General features: G+C 39.9%; 1 protein-coding gene across 6 annotated transcripts; it reads left to right on the top strand.

Annotated features, from left to right (window-relative positions):
* The first annotated feature begins 176 nt into the window (after positions 1-176).
* On the top strand, positions 177-19,086 carry LOC135163304 (ral guanine nucleotide dissociation stimulator). Of its 6 annotated transcripts, none has more exons than XM_064122630.1 (6): positions 177-1,454; positions 12,135-12,414; positions 14,634-14,738; positions 14,895-15,324; positions 15,779-16,401; positions 16,934-19,086. In XM_064122630.1, exons 2-6 carry the CDS (start codon positions 12,244-12,246, stop codon positions 17,882-17,884), a joined length of 2,280 nt encoding a protein of 759 aa, XP_063978700.1. In that variant the 5' UTR covers positions 177-1,454; positions 12,135-12,243; the 3' UTR covers positions 17,885-19,086. The 6 variants fall into 6 exon arrangements, with proteins under 6 accessions (XP_063978700.1, XP_063978703.1, XP_063978698.1 ...); XM_064122628.1 differs by lacking the exon at positions 177-1,454 and adding an exon at positions 7,521-7,737; XM_064122629.1 differs by lacking the exon at positions 177-1,454 and adding an exon at positions 7,773-8,218.
* The last annotated feature ends 909 nt before the right edge of the window (positions 19,087-19,995 follow it).

Below are 19,995 nucleotides of genomic sequence, written 5' to 3'. Positions count from 1 at the left end.
GTTGATAGCGTTTTATTAAATGTTGTGGAAAAGTCTCTCTGTGTCTGTCCGTATTCGTATTCCCAGGAAAAAAACCTTTCCATTTTTTATTTGTTCCTGTAGATTCTATTTTATCATTATATCCAGCATTAAAGTCACCCCAAAAAATATATGTGATGTGAGAAAATAAAAACCTGTGCGAGGCTGCTGGGTGAGAATCGATACCGAACGCGACTGCGCTGTGGAAATTACGTCCGAAGTTATTCGATAATTTGACTGCAGATAGTTGCACTGCACTTTGCAGGCACAATGCAACAGCTGTTAATGAGCGATCATTAATAATAATTCAAGGACCTGGGGAAGCGGTGAAATTTTCTGTACTAACAATGAGTTTATGGTCGTTAGCAATTAATTGCTGGCGATTTGAATGATTGGGATGATTATTCGGTTGCTGGGGTGAAATGGAGACGCCTATTGAAAATTACCCGATTCCTAATTACATAAATAAGACTTTTAACCATTTTTCCGAAGGCAACTATTGTACATTCACCCCGATAATAATTAAATGACTTTCAACAACGCGTTGACCGCGTTCGATAGTCGTTCTGTGGTCTTGGAAAGCCCTTCAGCGGTTTTAATTTAATTCTTCTAAACAAAAATGCATGGAAAATGGAATTTTTGGATTTGGTTCATTCCAGTGGCTTATCAAGACCGAAAATTCAAAGCTCCGAAATGTTTTGTTCATGTAAAAATTGAAAACACAAAGGCGATTGGCGCGTTCACTCCAGCGCAATCTACTGGCTTCCAGGAAACACGTTTTTTACCTGTGACCATGAGAGTTACACCTCTGATGGCTCGTAGAAACGCAGCAACCTGATCAACCTCCACCAACCAACTAGAGAGAGAAGGTAAAACCGAGTGGGGATACAATACGAGGAAAGGGAATGGCGTCCCTCGTCGGGCCCCAAGCGGAACATCGCTGGAGTCTCTGGAAGTTTGCGACTGTACGCGAGTCCGCGCGGTACGAGCCCCATTCCCCTTGACTTTTTCATTCATCTAACAATTTACCCTGATGCCCCCAGGAATAAAAAATCCCTCAACCCCCCACCTTCTCACCGCAGCATTAAATTCAAACAAATCCGCGAAGTTTTTCACCCGCATAAGTGTCAAATCCCAGTGAAATTTCTCCTCCTCGTGGCCAATTAATCCAAAATACGAGATTACCGTTGACGTTTCTTGTGTCAGTGTTTATTTCTTCCTCTCACACTCGAGTGTTCACCTCTCACTCAACCCCCCGAGTCCCCCCCAGTGCCCAATGACAGGTGCAACATGAAACAAAAGTTCAATCACAGCAACGGAAATTCAAGGATTATTACTCCAATTCACGACACATGAGAGGATTATTCACACTGAGGAGATGAAGAGGTGGATTGAGACCTCGGGCTATGAGCACTGAAAATGGAGACGACTCCTTGGTAATTACCCACAATAAATATTATTTTATTTTACCAATAGAACGAACGAAGCAGATTGTTTTCGTTGAATACTTTGTTGCCTGGACTGAGGTCGCTGCCTCTACGCGAGGCTTCAATAGTCAGCCGTCAATTTGTATTCCACGCGGTAATTGTCAAATTTACAACAGAGAATTGCCTCCATGCGATGGTCATTTATATTCAACTATAATCGTACCGTATTTTCGCGCTGTTTACCGCGATTCGTTCACCCCGAGGGCGCCCTGGGAGGAAAATTCACACGTGACGCCCTCGTGCGTGTCATTACGTTTAAATCATTTCCCCAAACATGAAGATTCTTCCGCAATTTTGAATATCAGCTGGAGCTCATTAGTGGGGGTAGGGAACACTGGCATGACAGAATGAAATTTTAATTGATTGATTTTTATCTTGGGAACGAACGGGAATGAACGTCCGGTATTTTTTTTTACGGAAAATTTTACGATTTCAGAATATGTCATTATCAGGTTTTTATCTAGCATCATTTATTACCAAGATTATCGGACGATTAAATGTTTTGTTCGGCATTCTTTCGGTTTTTGAGTCGTTGAATTGAGCCTCGGTCTTCTACGCTCATTTTTAAAACCCGTTTTTAGAGATTGTTTGAATTAATTCCGTGAAATATAAACGTGATTTCATAATATCCATGATAACGTCCAAGTTAATGAAGTCAAAGAACTAAGTACATGAAAATAGAAATTGCAATGAAGTAGTGAAGAAATTGATAAATCAGGTGATAGTGTAGAAAACGCGTGGTTTTATGGATAAATACGATGATAAGTCATAAACAATTATTGCATTGATTGAAGAAGTCTTTTGACTTTCTCTTTCGTAATTATGTATTGTCGAGATGGCTTCGGTGGAGTACAACAGAACTTGCTGACTGCGGGGAATTTTTCAATTTTATTTCCAAGATATCTCGAAAGTTGGAAAATTTCACAAAGTCATTCAACATTTCAGTTAAAATTTATCTAACAATGTCAGTAGATCAGTGCATCGAGGGAAATGTGCCCCTAAAATTCCGCGACAGTTTCTCAAAATTTTCTACTTCTCCAGCTCACTTTGGAATCGCGCAAAAAACCTTAATTATTAATTAAAAGTATCTCTTCCTGGAGATCTTGTGTACCAACAATAATCCTTTCAATTTCCACGATCGTTCACTGTGCTCAAATGAATTCTCCATGTTTTTCATCAGCTGAAGATTATTTCTATTACATATATTCGTTCTCTGTAACTCTCTCGCTTTATTTATACCTGTGCAAAGAATTTTAGTGAGGGCGTTTTGGATAGATAAATGAGGGACAGTGGGTAGGCAATGCTGGAATGCAAAGTAATACGTGTCAAGTCCAACAAGGCGCGTCGCACCGGAATGCAAGAGTAACTCTTGTCTTGCTCACGAGTATGCTCTCTGGTGCGCGTCGATGCTCCATAGAACACCGAGAGAACCCGATGAAAAAAAAAATAAAGGGAACAAGGCACAGAAGAAAAATGCCTGGAAACAGTTATGCAGTTTTTTTTTTATTACTACTACTATTTTTGCTCTATTCCACTAGTCACTCCGTTTGCATTTGTAATGATTCGTAGGCATCCGTTATCCACGTTAGATATCGTGTAAAAAATCATTCAGGAGAAAGGATTACGTTTGTTGTGTTCTGCTTTGATGAGGGAAAGAGTTAATCACAAACGGGAATTCATTTCTCACGTTATGAGAGGAGGGAAGTCGGTGGGAAATTTGGAGCGTTCGGATTGAGCAACTTGAGTGAAGACAATTGTGGAAAGGTTCACTGATACATACTTTTTTTTTTTCATTATTCATGGAGGAAAGTGTAAAGCCAATGCAGGTGGTTCAACTTCCGGTGATTTCGAATTTTCGATATGTTTAGATGTGAAATGGCGAAGGGAGAGCGATCCGAGACGAATCACAGCAAAACGAGTCTTTCAATCTGACAGATCCTCCGGAGAGATTTTTCAGAGTTTAAAATAAATCTGGGTCTGAAATAAAATCTCCATTTTCTATGAATTATATTAAAAAATCACAATTCCCGAATGAATTTAAAGACATTTTAGAGGCGGACATGCACTGACTGTTACTACTTCTCGCGCTATAGGCGCAATTTGAAAAGATTTCACTTTGCTGATTTTTTTTTGGTTATTTATTGCCGCATAAAGAGAGTAGCTATTTAAATGGGGGAAAGTGTACGTCGGGAAATCGAATTGCCGGATGTCTTTTCATGTATTTTACTGGCTCGACAGTGTATGTATTCAAGGGTGAGAATGAAAGAAACAAAAGTATCGATGAGTCGCTGTTTGAATGGTAAATAATGCCGCACTTGTCACAACAGAAGTGCAAGGACCAACGAAACGTCAGCGATTTTTTTCCTCCTCGAGTGACTCCATGTTTATGGATTCGTAATTTTTGTTGACAAGATAGTGGAATTCTTTTAAAGGTTTACGATGCTTGATTAGGAACGCCAGCGTGGGACATTTGTCTGGTTATGAGTCATGTTCCTCCCACATGGGGAATAACCTACAAGGACGGGGATTCTAGAGCTGTCGCAATTTCTATTTTTGTGGGGCGTGATAATAGGAGTCATTTCGGGAACATTAAGGGTGAAATTCCGCGGTCGACAAGGGTTCAAGGGGTTCAATTAATTCAGCAAACAAAATTAATTACTCCATCGATCATTTCTCAATTCATAAGCGCATTTTGTTTCGTGGTGATGGCGCGAGAATTTTTTTTTCAGAGAATTTCACCCAATACAATTGATCCAATTCATTCTGTGCAATTTCTTTAATGAATAGCTGCTATTCACCCGTTAATGAAATTAACATCACATGCATTGATCGAACTCGGATTAATTGGATTGCGTCGAGCTGTGCCGAAGAAAGTTGTTTGTCGTTTACATTTTATTTTCAGATGAATATAGAGGAAAATAAAATTAAAAACTTTATCGAATTATTGCATAAATAATTGTAGGTCAATTGTTCACGCACTTCGGTAAATTGAAATTGGGAAGACTAACGAGAAAGAATTTATTGAATGAGTGTGACCCACTCACTCCATATACTAACATTCCCGTATTCTCAAAATCAAAACATTTCATAACTCCACACCCATGACCTTGATTCCTACAATTCTCACCAAAAAAATTCGAAATCTACTCTAAAAAGCGTTTCCAACACGTGGTATAAGGCCAACACTGATAAATACTAGTTTTTCTCCCAAGAAAGTGGTGAAAGCCATTCACGACACATCACATACTCTCGTACGCTCACTCCAATCTAATCGTATCTCCTAACAAATTTTCATTCACCTCTCTCGCACTGCCACCAGTACTCCACTTTCTTTCCTGCTCTCGTGGCCGAGGTCACTGGACAGCGCAGCCCAGTGCAGAGCGGTACATGCCCCTGAAGTGGGCCAACGATCCACAAAACCGAATAACAAAAAACGTTTCTTAATCGTAACGCAGCTGCCCTGCAACTCCAATAAATATGTCCCAGTGCATTGACCTGGATATTTTCCTGCTTCCACCTGAAAATTATGAATTTCATTCCCTGATTTTCCACTGCCATCTTTATTCTATGATTGTGCCAAATAAAATTTTGAAAAATTATACAACATCTCTGGAGGAGCTATGGAGTAGTTCGCCGCTGTTTATCGTGTGCATAATGTAATTCCATCTGGTGTTTGACCTTTGTGAGAAGATAGAGGAGACAAGTCCGGGGAAGTTAAATGAGTTGGCGTGCAGTAGGCCCTTTGCTTTGACGTTGCGTGCGTAGGCACGAGGGAAGAGCCCTCAAGCCCTGTATACATAGATGGGCAGACGAAAGGGCGGAGAGAAAAATCGATATGAACCCTTCCCTGCAGACGTCCCAATTGTTTCACCCCACCCCGCGTTTCGTCACATAACTCACTGGAATTAGAAAAACCATCAGAGGGATGACGACCCCACCTTGTCTGGGATTTTAATTTCATTTTAATTAAGATGGAGATATCGATTTTACGGTGAAGAATTGCCTGTATTTCAGAATATTTTTTCTCTCAAAGCTCGACGCGCTTATCCTGAGGTATAAAAATTTTATATGGTCAGCGTTGACTTTAATCTCATCGTGACGCGGGTGCCGCTGAGTGACGTGACCACTGTCAACGTCACGAGGAGTACAGGGACCGCTTACGTCAGACTAGCGTAGTATGGTGGGGCGGTTTTATCAATGCAATTTACTTGCACTCGGTAGTTTATTGTTCAACGTTTTTTTTATTGCCGATGACAAAAGAGCCCGAGTAGTCTGTGTATTTCTGTGTAGTGGAGGATGTCATACGTTAAGTTTTCTAAAAGCTTTGTCAGTATTCAGTAGTGACAGACAGTCTTTCTTTCAATTAGCGGAATGGAACGAAGAAAAGGTGTTTTCAATTTCACTTAATTTTTTGTCTCTCCGGTGAAGTATTATTCAATGCGTTCTGACACTTATGCGCTGGCTCATGTAATAGTGATTATGCCCTTAGAAGAAATATTGAAATTATGCCAAAGAGGACAGGATAATTTCGTCGATTTTGTTCATTACTCGAAGTAAATTGTCTTTCAAGTAGTGAAAATTAATCAGTTGGATCGGACATTCTATTAGTTGCGAAATTATGTCAGAAACGAGTCGTTCCACGAGAAAATGCCACAAGACCTTTTCTCTTACTGGAACCTTTTCTCTCACTATTTTATAAAAGCAGTCGCTTGCTAATTTCTCCTGAATCCATTTATCCGCGTGATAATTTCATCATTAACGAAATGAGATAAGCTTGCTTATTATCTCCCGCTGCCTCCATGCCGAATTAACTTGATGAACAAATACTAATTTCATCCTACATCGTAACTCCTTCTCACCACTTGCGAGATATCCACGTACTTTGATTATTTTCCCTCATAAATTTTTTTTTCTACCTTTTTAGTGATTTCCGGTCAAATTCCTTCTCTACCACTACAGTTGTTTTGTTGTGCATAGATTATTAGTAGAGCAAACCTTCCCCGTAAATATTTACACCCACATGTCTCTCTTCCTCGAACTATCGATCCGCAGAATTCGAGGGTGTTTGAAGTTCATCTGCTCTCCCTTCACGCAATGGGGGAAGTTTCGATTTGATGACTCAGTACTATAGTACACGGGAAATGGAATTACCGTCTAGTCTGGATGCGACGGCTGTGACGGGCAAACACTTCTGTTCGTCTCTGATCTGGTTGAATTGGTTTTATGGCGGTGAATGTTGCCATAAAGAAAGACATTACACTTCGATTTTATTTTTATTCACTCACCGCCGATAGTTGTACCGGTGGGCGTTTTATACTTTTCTTCAGACCTTTATATTTGTGGATAACAATTAATATTCCATGGATCTAGATAAAACGTGACATAACTGTTTCACGTACTCGTTTTTATCCACTTTTTTGTGTACAATTGCTTTCGCAATTGCCGCGTTGCAACATCGAATTGATATTTATATGAGAAATTTTGTCCGGAACCGGTGGCTCACCTGTTCGTAACATTCTCACGCATCATTTCTACCGGGGCAACCGATTGCTGAACTAATCATTTCCCTGACAATTTCATTAGCCTTAACTCTTCTCTCAGAGAATTTACTGGAATTGATTGGCGATATTCCAAATTTTTCCCAGCATCCGTCTGCAAAACTGAAAATTCCAATGGATTCGCTATCCACCGCGTGCAGTCGGCTCCCCCAACGCTCCCACAATTCTTGTTTTATAATAATACTCGAGACAGACATCACACGGTGAACGTTCTGTCCGCATAATTGACATCGCTGTCCTCGACTCAGTCTTCCACGTCTAGAAAGCGTGATCGCGTCTAAAATCTCTCACTTTTTCTCGCCGCTCTTTTTCGTTTTTTTTCAAAAGCCGCCTGTCTCCCTCTGCTTTACCAACAAATTAAATCCGGTGCATTGCCTCTTGTGCTACCGGTAAAGAGAATTCCTCTACTCCCGATTGATCAGAAGAATTCTCACTGGTATAAACTGAATGAAGAGGGGAATACGAATGTTATTGCAGCGAGGACGGTGAATGCGTTTCCACGCACACTCGCGATATCTTTGAATAAATTCTACTGGACAAGTCGCCAGTTCAGTTGGCTATTGAGTCCCTTAGGCTGTGGAGCTCACATGCACTAACTCAATTCTACTCTAGTAGAATAGTACCACCAGCACCGGCTTCGGATGAATATAAAATCAATATTTTTCTTCAAAAAGGTAAAAGCAAATACATCATCTCCTCCCTCGCTTTAGATTTTCCTGATATTGGTTTTCGTTTTTCCTCGAAAGTTATTGAATGTGACAGTAGAGTTAGTACATCGTTTATTCTTATTCCCGATCGAAGTGCTACCCTGGTGAGGACTCACCTTCGACAAATAGTGATTGACCCACAAACAAATAAATGAAATAATCATAAAGTCCCCCTAGAAATCTCGTAAAATAGTTTCGGTGAAAAAATGAATGTAATAAATCTCGGAAAGACCTCCCCGTCAGGGAAAAAGGGACCAAGTTTGATTGCCGTAGGTCGTCGAGCGAATGCGCGGCTCAGTCGTGCCAGAAGCGTCGCACTGTTAACATCGTCATTCCTCGTGTACCTCAAAAAACCTCGAATTAATTCGACAATTTGAGGTTGAAAATCCTTGGAAAAACCAACGTGTGAACTCATTCCGAGGAAAAATTGTGTGGTAATCGCCAGGCCGTGAGTCACGTCAATTAACATTACCGTGTGTTTTTCTCTCATTGTACTGTGCATTTTTTTGCGGCATAAAATCAATGCCATTTGAAATTGTCTACTACAATTTATGTCTGAGCGACATTCTTCATAAATAGTTTAATCGGTAGTAAATACCAAACATTTGATGCGAAGCTTTCAACAGTTAAAATTTCCCTCTATGAGAAAGCACTCCATGAGAACTTTGTCGTTTCCTCTTAACTAAGGGATTCAGCCAGAAATTATCGCGGACTCATCATCGCGCCTCCAGGGTCAGTTCAAATTCTTTCAGAAGTTATTTTCATTCTCAATAACATTTTAGTAATTGATTCACTGTACAATTTTTTTTCTCTGCGAATCGCGGATAATTTACTAGGAGTAAAGCCACTGTTTCTTTATCTGAAAAACAATACTTTCCCTTTTACAGTAGAATAACAGAAAAATTGAATGAGTGTTGGTGAACAGGCAGTCGGAAAGTCCCTCGCTATAAAAATTAAAAAATCCCAACCAGAAGAATGCGATAGGTTTCTTGAGCAACATTCTGTGTCTTTACAAATCAAAATTACCATTTTACTATGGAATTACCTAGAAACAACTCTGCCTGTTCGCCAATTTCTCTAGCAAATGTACTCAGACCGAGTGACTGTTGTCCACACGTGTTGTCCATAGAATAAGGCACAGTAAACAGATGACTAAACAGTCGACTCATTTCCTTCATATCATTCCTCTCAATGAAAGAAAGAGAGCGAAATAAATGCACAATAGTACATAATAGTATTGCTTGTGTGTTGATAGAAGAAGAATATTTTCTGCATATCTTTCTCTTCAAATATGTATTATACATCTACAATCTCATTTTTTTCTGTGAAACCATATTCATGCTGATTTGACATAAAAAATGGTCAACTCAATTATAATTTACTTACATAAACGAATAAATTACTGATATATTTCACGAAACGATAGGTCATATCGCAACCAAATTCTCTTAATAAAATTAATCTGTCAACAGCACGTGGTAAAGGGACTTTTTATTTATTCGAATGAGACAACACACGTGGATGAGTGCTCGATTAGATATCCAAAGGGACAGGTATCGATATTATGTCATCCATCCAAGTTAGGGAGGGGAACACGTAACAATAATATTTAATGCCTCCATGAGGGTCGAATTTTATTGAACGGAATTGAAAGAAGGTTAATTTGAAGCCTCGCTTTAAAAAAGTCATGAAATTAACTTTCGAAGGAATGGTAAATAATCGTGGGGTTACGCATCGGCTGTGAGGGACACGCGAATCGATATAGAGCCTTGACAATCGTTTGACTCCCGCTCCAATCGACGGGGATCATCCGTACTGGTCCGTACGGTCTCCCCTCGGGCATTGGAAAACTTTTCCAACACGTGGAATAAATTGAAAAACTATTTTTTCATTTCAACTGGAGCGCATAAAAAGTTTACGATTACATAAAGTGAATAAAATTGTCCTCTTCTGTGGGTTACATTGGACTCATTATGTTGTTAGACTCATTACCTATTTATTCGTCATTTTATTACGTCAGGTACGTCAGAAAATTGTTTTTATTCGGGTGTGATGCAGTTGTGAGTCCGTAAACATTTGGCTTTTAATAAATATAATCGTTATACTGATACTGAAAGGCTTATTAAAATCATTCCCTCGAAAGTTAACCCTTGACTCGAAAATCTTCTGGTATTCTAAATATATCGCCGTCGGTTGGCGGACATTTTTTTCGCTATTTTTCCCAGGGCGTTCTAAGAGCGGAAATGCGCTAAAAAGAGAATGGAAGTGTATCGAGGCACCTCAGAGGGGAGAACCTCCCCTCGACTGTGCTTTTTCCATTAAAGTGACATTATCGATGATTGTGCCTATTCGAGAATTACGTGGGTTTATCAGACACCTCATTCGTTATCGTGAAGATCACATGGGGAGGTTCCGTCACTTGTTGCCAACCGATGCAGTCAACAGTCATTTTTTCAGTCAATACACGAGGCAAAATTTTTGATAAACAATTTTGATGAATAATTTTTCTTCTGGAGCAGAGAAATCTCATTCGCAAAAATTAACCGTCTGATGAGTCACTGCTGTAGAGGGACAATACGTCGTTTCTCAATTTTTTCCCAGCGATTGAGAAATTTTACGAGTCGGAACGTAGAAATAACTCATCAACTCCATAAAAATGGTCGGAAGTTGGAGAATTTTTTAATTTCCAGAGGAAAAATATCCAGCGAACGTAAATTCGGTTGAGGAAAATTTGACAAATCTGTTGGGAAATTTTGTCGGAGTGTTTCGTAATCTTTTTCAGAATGTTTTATGATTACATGATCCATTAACATAATAACATCGCACGAGGATTCGTAAATTTTTCAGTTGTAATAAAAACACCGAAAAAAAAATCGGAAACACTTAACGGAACATTTTCCTCATCTCCAATAATTCATACACACGCGCGCGTGTTTATCTCCGCATCTCTTCGAATCCGTTAACGCAAATGCAATCTCATACACAATACTTCAGAATATCCTCATAGACTAGTTATGTAAGACTTATAACTGGCTACAAACTCTATTGTTCGGTTTGCTTTGAAAAAAGGAGGAACGAGTGAATTTGCCCCCGATAGTAGTGCCAAGGAGGCGGGAACCTTCGGCCGTTCCAATGTTTAAAAAAATCGTTTATTTATTCCGGAGAAGTTCTGCTCTTCATGTAAACATATGTGTACGATGATCGTGACTAGACGTGACAGGCTCCATTCAGGGCCTTATCACCAAACGAGGCGTCAAACGCACTTATCAGGCGGCATAAAGTCGTCATTCCATTGATGGACCAGAGCTTAGAGCTTTTGGGGTTTTCCAACTGGACTAGTCGGACAATGACCAATTTCCGATTGAATTTAATTTCCCTGTTATCACGAAGATAACGTTCTTCCCGGAGAGACTTATTCAATAGACTGATAATTTAAATCTCTTCCATATATTTGATAAGAAAATTTAATAAACTTTGAGAATTAATTTAATGTAATCTTTGATATTCTAATGCAACTGAGTCTGAACTCGGCAAAATCGAAAACCGTTACACTGCTTTTTCAACCAGACTCAGAATTGCGCAGAATCCACACGTGTCATCCCAGAGGTGAAAGACATCACTTCATTCCCATGAATCGATCAATGTATGTAGAACGCTCCTCATATTTCCACGTCAGGGTCACACACTATCGAGTCTTACGCGTGCAGCACTTATGCATTTGGCTCCTTCCTCCACAAATTCTCAAAAAATAATCATCAACGAAGAAACGAGAATGAGGAAATGAGAGGGACAGTAATATAGTCTATTCAATTTAGACCGATGATTAGATTGTCTAGTTGTTACTCGGAAAATGTTGCCCACGCGTCGCTGTACAGGAAGACCTTTTCTCGCTGCAAGTGACGACCTCCGGGTACCAGAAAGTTAGAAAATCGATCCTGAATGTCACAACAAATTGAAACGTTTCATCCCACTCGGTGCGTCGAACACCTACGCCAAAGTAGTAGCTACTGATTTTGCACTTGTTCGGGAATTACCTGTATTCGGTATATTATTTGCCGCAATGTCAATAGGTCAGAGCGTTGGAGAGCCATCAATTCACTTCAAAATTGGTGGAATGGGGAATCTTGATAATTCTATTTCTGACAAATGGCTTATTGTCATGAGGGGAAGCGCTTTCGTGAAAAAATCTCAACCCCCGACTGACGGATATTCAACTGAATTTGTAGCTTCATATAGACTAGTTAACGAAATAAAAAAAAGATTAATTTATAGTTATTAATTCTGAAACGACGTGAAATTTCAAAGAAGAATAAATTGTGCCAACGTTGCCCATATTATCGAATGTAAAAATCGACTTCTTCCAGATAAATCAATAATGCTGTCGCTAATCGGTAAATCGGGGCGAGGGAGTAATAACAATGAGCTAAGATTAACGAAGTAGAACCGATAAACAATTGAAGCTATTAGTACTGGATGCTGTGGCCTGTGCTGGGTGATGTTGGGCTAAGGCCCGCATCGCCACAGGACCCACCGCCTCCACCTCAGGCCCCGTTCAAAGGGAAATTCGGTCCACTACTCTTCTGCGCCCCCTGCAAACCCTCTACCAAGAAGAATCAGAGTACCACCCAGTGGTACGTTCAGCAGGTAAAATCACGTCGATAGTTTTGCTTCTTCATCCCTGAATGTCATTGCTCAGCTGATTGCAGTTTATTGATGTTCCGCCTGTTTTCGATAGCTTATCCGTCTTGTTTGTTTTATCTCTTGGTCTGTCCTTTGTCCTTTCGCTTGCACCAGCATGATATTGATAGTTGCAAGCTGTGCTTGTTATTATTTCCTCTGTTTATTTTAGGGCTTATTGAAATTTCGATGAAGGTCTTCCCTGTATAATTCAGGATAAAAGGATTAATTAAGTGCATTGTTGACCTTTGTACCCGGGGTTTATGTAAAGAGGTTAGTGACATGTAATCGTATTTATGGAAAGCTGGGGATTTAAATAAATCTAGGGGCTCGAATGCACTTCAAATAACTCTGATTACGTGAATGCAGTATCTCGAATCTTTGTTTGTACAAGGTTATATATATGTATATTTACTGTGAGAGTACTCAACCTGTTTCAGTTGACATAGATTGAATTATTTAAATTGGGTAAATAACAACAAAGCCGAAAAATAACTTTGCAATAATTTTCCTCAGATTTAAATTAAATTAAAAACTGACCTATAGTCCCCTAGTGATTTTTCATATGGAAACAAAAAAATTTTATGGCGATGGCAGGTCATGGCTTAATTAACAAACAATTTCGAATGTTACGAAAGAATTCATTCATCTTCTTGGAATGAATTTCATCACTGACCGTTACCCCATTCAATTGACTTTAAAAATTTGAAACAAAAGAATGAATTACATCATTAAACCAGTAATGAAGTTAATTTATGGATCGTAAAAAATAATTGTTTAGAGGAATGCGTCAACATTCGGTAGCGTATGGGAATATATATGCACACATATTTAAAGATTCAGGTGGGGCCAAACTGGGCGTGTAATTACGCGTTACCTGACCGGAAACGTGAGGGCTCAGTGATGTGAACCAATGGAAGAATCACTCGACTTACACGCAGACATTGTATGGCCTTTGTTCCACTGTCCACGCTTGGAGACGTTTTCGTCCTTGGTTCTCAGCTCTGACTCCTTCGTGAACATTTAGGAGAGTATATATAACGCACGCTTATCCTTTCACTTTTCCGCTCAATTTTTCGGCCGAATGTCAACGTAAATACTCGATAACCGGTAGCACTCGAGTGAACGAGGAATCGATATGGGGAGAAAATTGCATGTCACTTTTGTCAAAACGAGGACATTGGACTATCGACTCTTCTATTTTGGAGAGGAAAATTTCCACGAGGTCAGTGAACTCGTGGCTAATAAACCAATTGGAATCCTTAAAATTATTCAGTAGCAAATGTTGGAGGACTCTTGTCATACATTTCCGGTGACTTAATCACCGGTGTCTGTCGCAACTATTCAACTGACTACTTGGAGGCTCTTGAAAGGCTCCATCTCCGGAAGAAATTTAAGTAATTACATAGAGATGTAGTGAAAACAGATCAGTTCAGGGCACTTATATATTTTATCCTTCAAATATCTCTGGACAGTCAAAAAAAAATCGGTGTCACTGTCTCGGGTATGAGATGGTTCACATTCCGGGTTTTAAATTAACCCTCTGGCCTGGAGTCAAATTTTGGGACGGAGTTATTTTTTATTTTTCACATTAAACTTTGTTGATTGATATGTCCATTTTGACTCCATCGCGGGGTCAATTTTCACACCAGTCGACGGGCCGGTGCTGTATTTCACTTCGGAATGAATCAACTTCATATATTCAGGCCGAAAAACACTGCACCGCATATTCTCGCTCTGCGTGCTTTCCATTAAGACAATTAGACAGTGCAAAATGTGGCACGATATTATTATAAAATTTAAAAAAATGAAAAAATATATTCACATTACAACACAGATGTCCGTCCCCCAGAATAAATGTTTTGTTTTTGTCAACTTTATTGTGTATGAAAAAAAAAACAATTGCATGGCTTTTGGCACGTCAAGTGAAATCACAGCTCTAATTGAATTCTAAATTAATCACACCAGCTACGAGAATAATAATCCCAGACTTTGGTCTCGATCGATGGTCTCAGTAGTTGGGAGCTTCTCAGGATAATACCCTGAGAAACTCACCCGCGAATTGCTTCCATAAATCATTATCTCGTTCACCCGAGACTGAGTATGCCACGAGAATCCCGGGGGTAATTCCTTGGAATGTTTGAGGCAATGATTTAAGTTTGAATTTTCCTCTTTGTCTATTGCAGCCCACGTGGCGTTTATGGGGCGAGGAAAGGTGTGACGGTGTTATCTACACTGTGTACCTGAAGAAAGTTCGATATCACCGGCCAACAAGGAGTTTATCCACTTCGGTAAGATCAACAGATTGTAACGTAATATTGCAATTGTGTTTATTCTGCAGAATTTTATCGTGACACCGTTTCGCGACGGAATTCTTGTCGATCAAAAAAAAAAACAATCATTCGCGTTGAAACATGAATAATCGATTAATAATTTATCCTTCCCAGGACTCTGACGATGAAATATCTCACCTAGAGTGGGAGACAGTTCGCGTGCGTTTCCTGAAAGCGGGAACAGTCCAAAAATTGGTAGAAAGTCTAGCGAATGACGATGGCGAATTGGAATCAACGTACATCAATGTCTTCCTGGCGACGTACCGAGCATTTACGACGCCCCGGGAGGTTCTCGAGCTCCTGCTCTCGAGGTACGATGCACTTGATGATAATTCCCCAGCGCAGAGCGGTGAACAGCATCGGAAAACCCTGGTTCAGGCCCTCCACGTATGGCTGGACGCGTATCCAGGTGACTGGAAGTCAGCGCCGAGTCATCCGTTACTCGCCAGACTTTTGGACTTTACGCATCGACGATTACCTGGGTCTGAGCTTGAACTTAAGGCCCGACATCGACTCCACAGGTTCCAATGTGAGGATGAAATCGGTATGACATACTATCATGTTCTTCATATATTTTTAAATGCTTTGAAAAATGAGACAACACGAGCCGGATGTACTGTCCCTCTTATCACGAATTAACACTTAACACTTATGACGTGAGTGAAGAGTGAATCACTCAAACCACTCTGAGGTATAAATTGTTTTTGTCTGGGGAACATTATTATTTTATATTTACGCTTTGCCCTAGAAATGCGAAGATTGTTGTTGGTGGGAGGGGAAATGAGGCTAAATCATTGCGAATGAAGTCATTCCATGTTGAGCGATGAAAGATTATAGTGATCAACGTCTTTTTTAATAAAAAACATTATTGATCGATGATAAGTGTTTCATTGAACTCAAAGTGAATCGATGGAATGAAAATTTCCAACTTCTCTCTGTAGGGAAATTACGTTTTCATCTTTGAATAGAATACAAGTGAATTTTTCTACTTGTTCCAGACAATTGTATCTACGACAATGGAAGACTGGCCCTCCACAATTCTACGGACTCCCATACAGACCACTGGTCAAATTACAAATTCCCGGAAGTTCCCCATCGTCACTTTGCCGAACAGCTGACCCGCATGGACGCGGAAGTCTTCAAAAAGCTCGTCGCCCACCAATGTTTAGGGGCTGTGTGGTCTCGACGTGACAGATCACGTAGTCACGACGCAGCAACAGTTTTAGCAACTGTAAATCAATTCAACGCCGTATCACTGAGGGTCATCTCCACAATTCTCGTGGAGCCAACGACAAAATCCCAGGAACGTGCCAGAATACTCGAAACGTGGATTGACATTGCCCAGGAGTTGAGGATATTAAAAAATTTTAGCAGTCTCAAGGCTATTGTCTCGGGCTTACAGAGTAATCCAGTTTACAGGCTTGAGAAGTGCTGGCAATGCATGCCCAGGGAGAAGCACGAGTTGTTTATGGAACTGGAGCGAATATTTTCGGAGGAAAATAACGCCTGGACGCAGAGGGAGCTTCTTATCAAAGAGGGCACAGCTAAATTTGCTGACACAGCTGGCAGAAGTGATAGACATCTTCAGAAATTATTTCAAAAGCAGAATACTCATGCGGGGGTGAGTTGATATTATGTCTGGTACGAAATGAAATTGATAGATGAGATGCCTTCCATATTAGCTGGAGATTATCTCCAAGAAAAGTGGGAAAATTCCTTAGGTATGAAAAAAATGGATTTATGGAGTTATTGTTGATAAATTGGGAGAATCTGTGGGAATGATGAAATTGCTTGAGATTCCATTCGGGTCTGGAATGAGAAGGTGGAAGGGAACAAGTGCAGAAATGATGGCTCGGTTATTTTGGGAGTAACTGGAAAGCGAAGAGGTTTAGGCGAATTCCTTAGGGGAGCCTTTCAGTGAGAAATTTGACGTGTTACTGCGAAGGCTTTTCTAGAAATGACAGGAAATTTACTAGCGTCTGAGTTATCATCTATTTATATCTTTAGTGCAGGAACGCTTTAGTCCCTCCATAGATATATTATTTTCGTACAATTTTGGGATACAGAAATGTAACAACAAATTATACGTTTTCCGTTTGGCTATGATCATTTTAATTTGGTCAATAATTAATTATTAATCTCTTACTTTCCAGAATATCAGTTATGGGACAATTCCATACCTCGGTACCTTCCTCACCGACCTGACGATGATAGACACAGCAATTCCGGATACAGTGGCTGAGGGTCTGATAAATTTCGACAAGCGTCGAAAAGAATTCGAAGTCCTCGCCCGAATTCGTCTTCTTCAGGGTGCAGCTAACGCCTACCACTTCACCTCGGATCCCCTCTTCGATTGTTGGTTCCACTCGATAGTGGTTCTGGATGATAGGGAAGCTTACAAACTCAGTTGTCAAATAGAGCCCCCACCCCCCGGGAATACTCTGAATCGGAAGAAAAAATCCAATGGTCAGGGTCATCGAAAAAACGACTCCCTGGCATCGACCTCGAGCTCCAGTAGTTCACAGTTCTACTGCGACCTCGATTCCCTTCCCAGTTCACCCCACAATTCCCTAGACAGACGGACATCGCCCTCACAATTGTCCTCATCATCCTCCAACTCGTCGTTACCCTCGTTGGACGTCTCTCTGGGCTCTGGAGGGGGCAGTAACACTTCGAGATTAGCTCCACCAGTTGCAATAGCAACAAATGGAACCAGCACACCCAATTTAGCCGGTCTCTCCAGTCCCAGTCACTCACACAAAAATTCACCTGATTTTTACATAATCAAAGTAACTATGGAGAGCGACAGTGTTGAGACTGAGGGCGTTGTCCTGTACAAATCCATCATGCTGTCTAATAATGAACGTACACCACAAGTCATTAGAAATGCTATGCTTAAGCTCTGTATCGAGGGCAGTCCAGACCAATATACACTTGCTCAGGTATTGCCTGATAGGGAGATGGTATTACCCAGCTCAGCTAATGTCTATTATGCTGTTAATACTGCTCATAATCTTAATTTCATACTGAGACCCAGACGTGACCTCAATGAATCCACTGCCGAAAGCCCCAAGGGGAAAGTTAATGGTAAAAGATTGACGTGAAATTGGAATTGGAGAGTTGATAAGTTTGAAAATTATGGAGAAGGTTTTGTAATTAAGTGATGAAACTTGAGGGAAGACTTTGGTGAAATTGAAAAGCTCCGGATTTTTTAAATCCTGAATTCGAGGGTTACAATGTACAATTTTACAAGTCCTGGGTCTGAAGACAAAGGGAGAGTGGCTCTGGTAACGTCAAATAATTAATGAGATGTTTAAATTATTCTTCTAGACAAGAAAAATGATTTTTATGGTGAGGACAAACACTTTTTGCTATTGTGATTTTCACGTAGGATTTTGAGAACTACACGATAATACGTTCTGATAATTCTTTCTAAATCTACTGATTTCCAAAATATTGGGAGAACTTTCTTTTTCTCATCGTAAAAACCAATTTTCTTGCAATTTTCTGTATTACTCTGTTCGATTGAAACTTTGACGTTGATCAAATGCTGATATTTATCTAACATGACAATTAAAAATCCATTTATATGAACATGCAAAAAAGTACAACAACTTCATAAATTAAAAACGAGGGGAACTCGTAGGAACTCGTTTTAAAGATTTTAGACTAAGTAGAATTCATCATATCCGGTTTTTACATGTGTATACGGACTAGAATATATGAACTAAGTGGACCAGTGAGGTGTATGTGGTATTTTAGTTGTAAATAATAATCCGGCAGCGAGTGTTTTTAATTCTATCATTAGTTATCGTTAAATTCTATGGAGAAATTTTGCAATATTTTTTATGTATCTTTGTTTTTTCTTCGATATCTTGTTCCATCGAGTTTATTAACACTCGAGACGCATTCTGTGATACTGGAATCTCTAAAGTGAATTTTCGGCCTCAATTGTCGCACTCAAGGGCTTAACGTGAACTAAATCAGTGGAAACGTGGTGAAACGATTTAAGTGAAATTAATTGCTCCGACCTTTGCCGTCAAAATTTATAATTCTTGGGGAACTTATCCAAGTGATAGAAACATTATTTATTCATCAAGCCAAAATTATCTTCCCAATAATGAAGACCTCATGATATTTCCTCTTGAATGTCATATTCAACTGAAATCGTTTTGCCTCCTCTCTCCTAAAAAATTCTAGATATATTATTTTGTACTTATCGAACCTGTCAACGATTATGTTACTTCCTTATCGTAGAACCCACGTACTATGCAATGAGAAACAATACAATGAGAGTTGAGAGAAATGGTAGGTGAACTGTATGGTTATTTAAACGTCAATTTTTCCAACACCCTTGACCTTTCTCGCATCCTATTTTCATGACTCTCGATCATAATTCACTATCAAATTCTCTGGCATTACTGCATCGATCAGAAGCTCTCACTGCTGTCCGCGTTTAAAAGGGGAAAAGGAAAACCACCGAATCCGATCTCCGGCTGCGATCGCTTTATAAAGCCCTAGACCACCCTTTATTGTTGATGAGTGGACTTCCTCTTGGACTCCCACCTGCCTTCGGAGACTTCCGACACGCAAACCTGTTGACTCGACCATCGATCTTGGACGTTGTTAAGTTCTTTGTATATCGCGATCGCTGATTCTTGGGTTCACTTACTTTATGGCATCTTAAAGTGTTTCGTTATTTATGTTTTTTAGAATGGAAAGTGCAGTAGGCGAACAACAAGTTAGTGGAGCTTTATTCGTTATGTCTATCAAGTTGTTGAACGATTATTTTTTGGTTCAGCGGAAATCTGGTTAGAAGTAGAGGTAGTTGAACGTTATGAAATATAAAAGGGTTAATGAACACTGAGGGATCAATTAGGGTACGAGGCTTCGCTTATTTGCCAGCGATTTCGTCCGCTCGATCTGCCTGATCATATGTTGGTTATTCTACTTGAGAGTAGTGAGGATCGTTTCCACTGGCGCAGGGCGCAGGGCTCGTAGGACATTTGATTTCAGATGAAATTGCTATCTCATCATCCCTCTGCAGGGATTTATGGACTGATAAAATTATAGTCTAGTAATTATTACTTTTTTATTTTTATTTTAAAAAATAGTGAACCCTTCCTCGTCACCAATTAATTTCCCCACGTCTGTGATAGACTAGAGAATTGGAAAGACTGAGCTTGTGCGGTAAACAGACTCCCTCTTTATATTT

This window comes from Diachasmimorpha longicaudata, chromosome 6, assembly GCF_034640455.1.
Source record: "Diachasmimorpha longicaudata isolate KC_UGA_2023 chromosome 6, iyDiaLong2, whole genome shotgun sequence".
In the NCBI taxonomy this organism is placed as follows: domain Eukaryota; kingdom Metazoa; phylum Arthropoda; class Insecta; order Hymenoptera; family Braconidae; genus Diachasmimorpha; species Diachasmimorpha longicaudata.
Note: the sequence above shows the minus strand (reverse complement) of the source record. Positions and strands in the feature narration are given on the sequence as shown.